This window comes from Enoplosus armatus, chromosome 7, assembly GCF_043641665.1.
Source record: "Enoplosus armatus isolate fEnoArm2 chromosome 7, fEnoArm2.hap1, whole genome shotgun sequence".
In the NCBI taxonomy this organism is placed as follows: domain Eukaryota; kingdom Metazoa; phylum Chordata; class Actinopteri; order Centrarchiformes; family Enoplosidae; genus Enoplosus; species Enoplosus armatus.
In genome coordinates this window covers 4,821,122-4,831,915 of record NC_092186.1, presented here as the reverse complement: position 1 = coordinate 4,831,915, position 10,794 = coordinate 4,821,122, and the positions used below count along the sequence as shown (strand labels likewise).

Sequence of the window (10,794 nt, the reverse complement as noted above, 5' to 3'; positions counted from 1 at the left end):
GACTGAAGCAGACCTCTGGTGTCAGCCACTATTATTTATTTGGAGTTCAGGCTCTATTCATCACCGTGTTTCCCCCCTCTGCTTTGTAAGGCAGCAGCCACATCTCCCCGGCTTCTCTCCCCTCTGCATCCCACCTTTACAGTCCAATGATCGACGTTGCGCGAGAGGCACCTCAAGGTGGGGCTAAATGGTCTTATATTCCCAATCATGTCGCGTAGGCGGAGTCTGACTCTCGCGCTCTGTGCTGTGCCCGCCCGCCCGCCCAGCCTGTACTGTACATGACACAAAAGCAAGGAGGATGGAGTGAGTGAAATAAACCCACACTTCTTACTTCTCACAGCCACATTTTTTTTTTGTTGAAATCTGGCAGGAAGAGTGGAGTTTTGGATCACCGCGCCACATTACAAGAAAAACGTGTCCCAGTTCATGTCAGTGGTAGAAAACCAGCAGCTCTCTCTCTCTCTCTCTCTTTTTTTACGCACAGGCTGCTCCGGTGAAGGCAGCAGCAGCGGCTCAGATCAGATTTCACATTCAGCTCCCGACCAGCTGAGAGAGAGACAGCCAGAGAGCAGGAGGGCTCGGATCTCCGATAACCCCCCCTTTCTGTTCGGCGAAAGCCCCCGCGAGGAAAAAGTGGGTGCGCGGCGCAAATATTAAAACACTACCGGGATTTTTTTTTTTACCTCCCTCCTTTTTTTTTCTTTTTATGTATTTTTGCAGGATTTCAGCTGCGAGAGAGAGCGCCGCGGAGAATTAGATAAGAGAGGAGAAGAGATGGACGAGCAGCCGAGGTTGATGCACTCTCACACGGGGGTGGGCATGGCAGGGCACCCCGGCCTGCCGCAGCACATGCAGGAGGGCACCGGAGGGACGGACGGCGACGGAAGGAAGCAGGACATTGGAGACATTTTACAGCAAATCATGACCATCACGGATCAGAGCCTGGACGAAGCCCAAGCCAGGTAAAGATGTGCTCCGATCCAGCGTCTCCTGCGCACCGCCGGGAGGAGGCGGCGGCAAATTAGATAGGCAATTTAAAAAAGAAGAGGAAAGAAAATAAAATGTGAATTGATATTTTTTTAAATTTACAATACAGCGCGGTGTAGATAGAACTCTAAATGTGCACATCCCTGCGCAAAAAACAGTGTAAAACAACGATGGTGTGCCTGCAAAACACTCACAGTTACACATTTAAATAAGTGGACAGCCTTAACGAGTAAAATAAAAGTGCATGATCGCTATTCGGTACTGTGACATGCCAACGTGTCGCCCGCTGAGAGTATTTTTAAAAGCGCTTCACACGTTAATGCAGCCGTGGTGCGTTCACGAGACCAAAACACATGCAGCCGATGTTTTATTTTCTAAATATGAAATGACTTAAAACTTCAGGCTGTCTTTTACAGCTGAGCAGACGCGATGTGAACTTTCATACTTCTGATGCACAACTCAAGGTTTCATCCATCTTGTGTAGTTAAATACAGAGAGGCCGACAAAAGTTATACATTTCAAATGTTTTCTTTAATTGGTAGAGTTGGTCAGGGAAAAAAAAAGTAATTTATATTAGAAATGTAAAATTTTATCATCACAGGGCCACAGATAAAGCTGTATAAAATATTTTATATATATATATATATAAGTACATTGATATAGCTTGCAGGATGCGTACCTACATATACAGGTGTTAATCATCTATTTGAAATAGTGTTTGTGCCTGTAATGGTACTATAGCATCTGTCAAAAAAAAAGAAGAAAGAAATGATAACAGGCAGCCAATAAAGTTTTTAGATGTAATGTTTTTTTTTCTGTGGTTTGCTTATGGAGCCACTTCTCTGTTTCAGGAAGCACGCTCTGAACTGTCACAGAATGAAGCCAGCTCTGTTCAATGTCTTGTGCGAAATCAAAGAAAAAACAGGTACGTTCATGTTAATTCTGCACTCCAAAGAGAGACTAAACACTGCACCGTCTTTGTCCCCACAATGTGTACAAGACGTGGTGTCTTTGACCAGGTTAAATGAATACAATACTGCACACACTGGAAACAACTATCCAAAGAGGCACAGTACCAGCTCTGTGTGGGCTATTTTACCATCAAAGGGTAATTTGCTATTCAGACTCACATTCACGTTGGTGAACCTGACGTTGGATATTCAGTCACAACACAATTCACCATATAAATTTCACTGACATGCAGGACATGTGTTTCCTCCTGCAGCTCCAAAGTCTGCACATTTTAACTCTTTCACAATAGGAACTGTGGACAATTACCGCAAGCAGTCCTTATCAATTATGGTGTCAAAATATGAATGAGGTTGTTTTTTTTTTTGTTTTTTTTTGTTTCTTTTTTTTTTTTTTTGATGCTATTGTGGAATAATAGGGAGTATTGAGCAAAAATTGTCACAAGCACGCTGATGTCTCCCCTTGTGAGTTAACTGTCAAGTCTGGTGAATACGTCTCTTTCTATTCTGCATTGTGTCTCTCTATTAAAGCGGCTGTGAGAGAGCGTGTCAGCAGAATAATTGCTAGGAGAGAAATCACGTAACATAGGAGGCGTAAGTCATGTTTCCAACTCACCCCCCCCCCCCCCCTGACATTTTTGAAATTGGCACAGATAGAATTCGGCGCACTTCAGACTGATGGCGTGCATCTCATCTTTTATTTTCCTGTCTTCGGGCTGATGGTGCTGCATGGACTCTTCAAAACTTGCACCGTTGAGATATTGAGTTGCCAAAGCATGCCAGTGTACTGCGAGAGGCTCTCTGTGCGCTTCACACTCATTAGTGCGTGAAATCAGATGGAATGGACGGAGGAGGAAGGAGATATTGTTTTCATTGTCCCCAAAGTTGCACTTGCTCATACTTGACCTTTAGTGGCGGCGTCGACTGGTGTGTTTATGTTGTTTCTTCTGTGTGTGTGTGTGTGTGTGTGTGTGAGATCCCACCCTCGCCTGATGCTTCCATTGAAGTTCACCTCGCCGCCTAACCCCCCCTCCCTCAAGCCCTTCAGTTTATCTTGAATCGGCCACTGCCTCAGGAGGGGAGCATGGGGGGGGGGCTTTTGAAGCCTGCTGGCTCACTCTTCTTTTTTTGTTGTCTTGGTAGGTTTTTTTTTGTTGGGGGGGTGGTGACACAGTTATGCGTAGTGTTTTACTCCCTGGCGCTTCTCTGAGTTCATCCAAAGTTCGGCTCTGCTGAGAGTACAAAGTAACTTGGACCTCTTCCTGCCTGCACACCCATTCTTTTTCTCTCTCGGCTGGCAACCTATAAACACAAGGTGCAGCTTTACACAGGAGGTCTGCTGCTCGTCTTGTGTTTTTTTTTTTTTTACAGACTTTGACTTCATCCAGTTGGCTTTGTTGTAAGATTTTGCGAGAAACATTTCACATTTAACACAGTTAAATCTGTTTCTCTAATTCTGGCATAATTTTCAAGATTGATTGTTTTTTTATTTCACATCACTTTAAATTTCCAGTTCACACATTTGGATAAGTCGAAGTCTGTTAATCCCAAGTTCACTTGGTATTCTTCGCTTGTTGCCACGGTGTAAAAATCACCATCAGCGCCGCATCAGAGGAATTCAAACGCTGGTTCATCTTCGTCAGTCTCAACACGTCGTCAGTGTTGTCAGATTCACTGTAAATATACCATGGAGTGTTAAAAAGATCCAAGTCCACATACAAAGTCTGTCCAAAAACCTAATTTCTCTTACACATTAGAAAAGAAAGATTCCAATGTTGTGTTTTACTCTTCTTTCATGAGGTCCACTCATCTGAATGGTATTTTACTGTCCTGGTGAACTGTTGTGAAGTTCACTTCCACAAGCGAAACAGTCCAGATTTGGACTTTCTAAGTTATTTTGCTCGTGTCTCTGTAAAACATGCCAGTTCTGCACTAAATATCGACATTAATCGACTTATCGAAAACTCTCAGAATACGTCGCAGCTTGTTGCTCCCTCTAGTGGTTTCGTCTCCTTTTGAAATTGAATTAAAACGTGTGTTAAAGCGGCTGGCGAGGGTTAAAATATGTTTGTGACTTATTTGTATTTCTTATTGTGTTGTTCTTTGGTTCAGGTTTAATATTAATTCAGTTATAGTTGTGATGGTCAATGGCCTTTTTACTTGTTGGCAGCATCATGAGATTTGTAGTGTTGAAGTTGGCTCTGTGTTAGCGAAAGAGGTCAGTTGGCTTTCAGGTTTTCTTGTACATTAAGGCTTGAGTAGAAAGAACAAATCATGCTTTGTTGGCTGTAACTTTGCCGTTTCACAAAATGCTCGGTTTTAATTTTGTGTTATTGTCGTTATTTCAGTATATTAGGAAACAAACCTGAAACAACTTCCTGTCTCCTCCTTTCGTACCAGCAGCTGAATTTAAATGTTTAGTATGTAGTAGAGTAGTATGTCGACTGGCCGAGTCCAACTGCTTTAGCTACTCCTCAAAGCTGCTGTTGAGCCGCTGTAATTTTGTCCCGGCTGCATAGACAGTGTGTATCCACAGAGCTGCTGCTGTTTGCTTGTGTATATAAATATTTTTCCATCCCCGGAGAGGCTGACAGCACCTGCAGGACACAATGCCAGTGTTGATCTAGGGCCTGAACTCCTGACCTACTCTGTGTATTTTTACTGGGATGAAGTAAAGGGGACGGCCAACAGAAATATTGCGCAGTATAAACAAGCACAATGGTGCCGCGACACCCGGCAGGAAAGGACAAGGAAGGAACACTTTATTTAAACCTCTTTTCTTCTGACAGACATCAGCTTCGTCTTTACCCCGTTTCATTCCAGGCATATTTGGGTTGTCTTTTTTACTTCAAAGGAATGCATTTTTTTTTCAGACGCTGTGCACGATTCTGTGTTTGTGTGTGTGTGTGTGTGTGTGTGTGTGTGTGTGTGTTTGTGTGCGTGGCGTAGTGCATTCCTAAGAGGAGACGAAGCGTAACATATATAAAGCATATTAATTATATGACTGGATGTGTCCAACATGTGGAGCGAAGGTAAAAACAGCAGGTTGTGTCTGTGTTAGCTCTGTTCGGACAAAGACTTTCCAAAAATATATCCAAACTATTTGACTCCACTGCTGTTGGCCCGTGAAACCTTATCCTTCCACCGACTGAATTTAAGTTAACAAGCTGGTAAAGGTAGGAATATCAAATAATCACCCAACTTGATCCAAGTTTTCGCTTTCTTTATGTAATCCATCCATCTATCTATTTGAAAATAGTGATGTTTCTAAGGTGGACTGCTCTCTCTTTAGTCTTCACCATCAGTTTTTTTTATGATTGATGAAAAGGCCTCTTTAGATAAGCAAATGCTTGACAAACTGATTTAGAAAATGAGCTTGCCTTGACCTCTGTAAACACTTCACCAGCGTCATAAATCTCCAGCAGTGTCAAACAAAACCACTGCTTTGACTGAGCTGCTCGGTAAACGCGCTGCTCTGACTCGCTGTTTAATTTTTTTTCCCCCTCTCAACCCCCCGACAAAAGGCCGGCTTCTCTCGTGGCACCGTGTTTGTGTAGTGTAAGGTTTCAAGCCTAGGGGATCCTCCATTTATAAAAATGACTAGCCGAGTGATGTAATGTTATTTTTTGAAGGGTGAAAATAGGGTGTTTTACGGAGGGCAGCCGGGTAGTGTTTGACAGGATGAAATGAGCCAGAGGTCTGATTATGGAAGGTGCATGGAAGCCCACACTACATTGACTTGTCAGTCCGTTCAGATGCTTGGCATCTGCCTATTTGTATTACAGAGGCTGAACTCAGCTCAGCCCTGCACGTCACTGTGTAAACAGGTACGGTTTCAAACGGGATACAGTCTAGTGGTGCTGAAACAATTAGTCGACTAACTGATCAGCCTATTGACAGAAAATGAATCACCTGCAATTTTGATAAGTGATTAATCATTTGAGTCATTTATGAAGCGAAAATGTCCAACGTTCTCTGACTCCAGCTTCTCCAGTGTGAGGATTTGTTGCCTGTCTGTGTTTTATATCATTGTAAACTGAATATATTTGAGTTTTGGACTACTGGACTGACAAAACAAGGGCTGCAACTAAACATTATTTTCAGTATCGATCAATCTGCCAATTTCATTTCACGATGATTGATCGATTCATCGTTTGGTCTTTTAAACATTTGAACACAGTGGAAAATGTGCAGCACATTATCCTAGAGCCCAAAGGAACTTCAACAAATGTCCTGTTTGTATAATTTCTGTAATACTATTCATAATATTATATGTATATAATGTAAGACCAAGAAAAGCTACAAATTCTCACATTGGAGAACCTGGAACCATCACCTTTTTGGAATTTTTGCTTTTAAAAATGACTTACTGTAAACAGTACGGTAAATATCCATTTTCAAAATAGTTTCTATTGATTGATAAATTAAATGACTGCAGCTTCAGCGAGACATCACCTCTGGAGACTTGTTTTCGGCGTTCACATTTTATGGACCAAGCGATTGATCAACGAATTGAAAAAATGACCAACAGCTTCATTTATATTGAAAACAAACCCTAAAAGCGGCTGCAGCTAATCTCCCAATTATTTTCTTGATTAACCGATTAATCGTTTCATCCGTTAAGCGTCAGAATGTGGTGACAAATCGCAATTTTTTCACAATCAGAATTTCTTCAAGACCAAGGCGGCGTCTTCCAATCGCTTGTTTTGTCTGACCAAAAGTCTAAAGCCCTCTAATAGGTCTTAATAGTTCGCTGCAGCCCTAATGTGGTGATACAGAACAAAAGGAGATTTTCAGGTTAGCTGACAGGTGCATCTCGAACTACCATCAAAGATCCGTCTTAAGGAGCGTCTGCACTGAGGTTTCCTGGGCTTGTCGGGGCTCACTGTGTGAACCAGCAGGTAGTAAAAGTGTAGCTTCTCTGTGTTATGAGGCGAAGTAGATGTCTGCTCTGATAGCCAGCATCGTGTCACGGGGCAGCGACGACTCTTTTTGTCTCCTTCCTGTCCTTCCTCCTCGGTGCTGATACAGCAGCATTTGGGAGGGGAGGGGGGGGGGGGGTTTGAACTGCCAAGTCCGCCGCCACAGCTGTTTCCCCACAATCTCTCTGCTTAATCATCCACCGAGAGAGAGAGAGAGAGAGAGAGAGAGAGAGAGAGAGAGGGGAGGACGATCTGAAGCCTAATTCTGCTCCCGAGGACGTAGACAACTGTGGAAAAATGTGTTTTGATTAACCAGCAGAAGGCATGCGCTGACTTTCTCCTGTGTTTGCTGCAGAATCATAATCACAGGATCATCTGTGAACGACAGCATTGTAAATGGTGTGTTAATACCATTACAGTATAGCACAATGTGCTTACATTATACATTATGCAAATTGTCAGTCGCCTAATTGATACATGTTAATCATATTAAGGAGCTTAATTATAGGAATCTTACTGTGCTGCCATTTGTTAATTAACACTGACATCACATGTACGAGGAAAGGGATCTATTTCTTTTCCCCGGCAGTCTCCTTTCATCCCTGTGAACGAGCACCGCTTTGTTTTTATATTTTTTAACTGATATGCTTTCAGAATTTCCGTGAACTGATGAATGATGTTTCTCCTCCCCGCTGAAGGCCACTAGAATGCAGTTTTGTAGAAAAATTACATTTAGCTGCGAGCAGCCCTGCCAGTGTGGAGATTACAGAATGAAGGCAGGATCCAAGTAGACTTGTAAAAGAGCGCGGGCCTCAATCTTAGTACCTGAATGCCGACTCCAGTGCTGAGCGCTCTGCTTAAATATCACTGTTCTGCCATTTACCTCGTTCGCGGCTCCCTTTGCAATCTCAGTCCCTGCAGGTTCGCTCTGCCTTTTCTTTTTCTTTTTTTTGCACACCGGCCCTTCTTAATATGTTACGAATTTAATCAAGTCTGCAAATTTGTTATGCACGTTAAATTGAACACGCAATGGCACATTCGAATGTGGTTGCCATACCAACCCCCCCAGGAGTTCATTTTCCATAATGTAGTGTTTGGAATCTCATTTCCTCCACTTTCCCCTGCTGCTAGTTGCCGACGCCACCTCCAGGCTCCCACTGTATGTTCAGTGTGAAGGAGGCTCGGCTGCCACAGCGTTCAAACACTGGAGGGGAGGGAGAAAGAAAAGAGAGAGGGAGAGAGCGAGAGGCCTCTCTCCACGTAGTGGAAATGACACAAATTAATATACACTACTTAAACCAGACCAAGATTAATGGTTCCCTTTCGCCGCAGCTTAGTCCCACTGTCAGTTGCCGGGTGCTCGTTGGACAAAATCAACACTAATCAACATTTATTCCACTTTTGCCCTGGGCTCTCAGGAGTCTGGCAGGACTGTGTGCCCCCCCCCCTCCCACACCCAACCCTCCCTCCCTTCCCTCCCAGCAATCCACCCCTCCCTTCGTCCGTCTCGCTACGCTTTTCACCTCTCATCCAGCTCCTCCATACATCACCCTCCTCACACCGCTCGGCTCCTCAGAGGAGAGTGCGCCCCCTCCTATCAGGCCACATTAGAGTCATGATAGATTTTCTCTTTTCATTTGCATCTGATATTTAACACGGCAAAGCAGTTGCTCTGTCACTTTACAGTATGAGTGTGTGTGTGTGTGTGTGTGTGTGTGTGTGTCGGGGGGGGGGGGGGGGGTGCGAGTGTGCGCGCGCTTTTGTTCGTGCGTGTTTTTGAAGCAGTCATTTCACTCAGTAATCTTATCTGCACTCGGTCGCCACTGCATTATGAGAAACAGGATATGCACTGCTCAGCTCTGAGTGTGTGTGTGTGTGTGTGTGTGTCAGGTATTTATAAAACACTTCATTTTCGGGAAAGTAGGATTTTAAAATACCCACCACAGGGAAACTGAACTCCAAGGTCCTGCTAGAAGTTATCAGCATATAAAGTATACAGTGTTCAGTCAGCTATGTATCACAAACACTCGTTGGATTTCTGGGACTGGCAGCAGTGGCTTCCACAGACCTGCTGACTCCTCCCTCACCAGCAGCACCCTCCAGCAAATCAAGCATCCCGCAAAGACTCATAATTGGCCGAGCTAATGCAGGCCGCAGCTCCACCGCTGCTGCTCATCTCCTTCCACCGGCTGCAATTAAAAAACGCACTCAGAGGGATCATTATTAAGAAATATGCCTAAAATTAAACAGTGTCTACATCTCAGCCGTAAATGTGCAGCAAATGACGCTGTTCTTGTAGGACGTTACTGAGTCACATCGACTGTGATGATGTGAAGAGAACAACAGTGTTTTCGTGCCTGTTATTACTACGACTGTGATGTGTATGAGTTACTGTTCACTCCGGTTGGTTTGGTTTGTTGTCATATCGTGATACATATTCAATTTTGTGCTGATATACAAAGAATTCATTACATCAAATGGGGAAGAAGCAAGCAGAACAAATTTGTCAAAAATAAAAATGCACATTTTCTGGTGTGGAGCTCCACCATCATAACATTAAGCTCAGTAGCTTATTACACATATTGTGATTGTGGGAAAAGACTTCACTTCGTCATTCTCCTTTATTTCAGGGACACTTAAGCTGTTAATTCTGTGATTGCAACATGGTATCTGTCGTCGTAATCCATCACAACCAACTCAACAAGATTTTATTTTTAGAAATAAATCCTGAATAAAATAGCACTGATATTAATTCATGATATGATATTGATCTGACAGGGCGGTCACTTTTATTCGAAATTATAATTGCTTCAAATATGGGGAAAAAAATGGTATATTCTCTGTAAGTCTGCAATAATTTGTTCAAAAATCTAAATTCACAGCGCTCCATTGGGTTTGTAAATTACTGCAGAGGACTGCGAATAAACGGAATAACGTCGATTTATCTAATGAATTTAAAAGATCTGATATTCAAAATGCGAGCATCATGAACTCTACAATTTTAGTTTTTACATACTCTCAGATACTCATTCATCCAGCTATTGTCTTACCCACTTTTTTCCTATCAAGGGAGCTAGATGTGCTGGATCTATTCCCAGCGTGCATTGGGCGGAGGCCAGGGAAACACCCTGAAACTGGCGAGCCGTCCATCACAGCCGTTCAGATTTCATCCACGGCCCGTAATCTGAGGCGGAATCCCTCCTGCAACCGTCTCAGATTTAGAGATTTGCATGTTGCTTTACTCCCCTGTGAAGATGAAATTGTGCGAGCAGCTGATGCCTCTCTCCCCACTTTGCCAAGATATTCGGCGCGGTGTTGTCCATCTTGCAGCATTGCATGGCCAGCGGCACTGTCATGGCACCAACTGGCCTCATTGAAGTGACACCGGGTGCTTTGTCAGCTTTGTGTCTCAGGTGCCAACCTGCGCTTCCCAAAATAAAACTGTCATGCAATGTGGCAGGACAGAAAAATGTCGGAGCATGTTGGGCCCCCCTCCTGAAAGGAAACAAATGTTCCATAGCAGAAATGTATTGTGGTTTTGGACGCCTTCCCAGTGGCATGGCGGGGGAACTTAAAGCGTGGAGCGTGATCGTCTGCGGCGTCAGCGGGGGTCGCGGCAGGTGGGATCGCAGGCGCAAAGCTCGGAGTTTCTCCGCACTGACGTAGGCTTTTATTTATTTTTTTAAGCGATTTTATTTCACTGTGGACCTGTTAGATTTTTGACAGCCCTTTGTTATTTGCAGACATCCTCTTCCAGAAATAGCTTGTGCTTACTGTAGTTAGCTCCTCTTCCTGTTTTATAAATGGTCTGTCATTTTCTCTCTGCGGTGCAACATTACACCAGGAGAGTCAACGGGAGGATGTGCACGTGGTTGAAGTCACTTTCAGGCTGATGTCAGGAAGTTGGAAAGGGTGAG

The 10,794-nt window shown here is 43.7% G+C and overlaps 1 protein-coding gene across 1 annotated transcript in view; it reads left to right on the top strand.

The window, feature by feature from the left end:
• Positions 1-601: 601 nt before the first annotated feature.
• The window catches only part of LOC139287410 (pre-B-cell leukemia transcription factor 1), a 53,031-nt gene continuing 42,838 nt past the window's right edge, over positions 602-10,794 (top strand). The window contains exons 1-3 of the mRNA XM_070908428.1: positions 602-633; positions 721-962; positions 1,839-1,912. Coding sequence (XP_070764529.1) covers positions 775-962; positions 1,839-1,912 — 262 coding nt within the window. The 5' untranslated portion in view covers positions 602-633; positions 721-774. The remainder of the gene's footprint in view (positions 634-720; positions 963-1,838; positions 1,913-10,794) is intronic.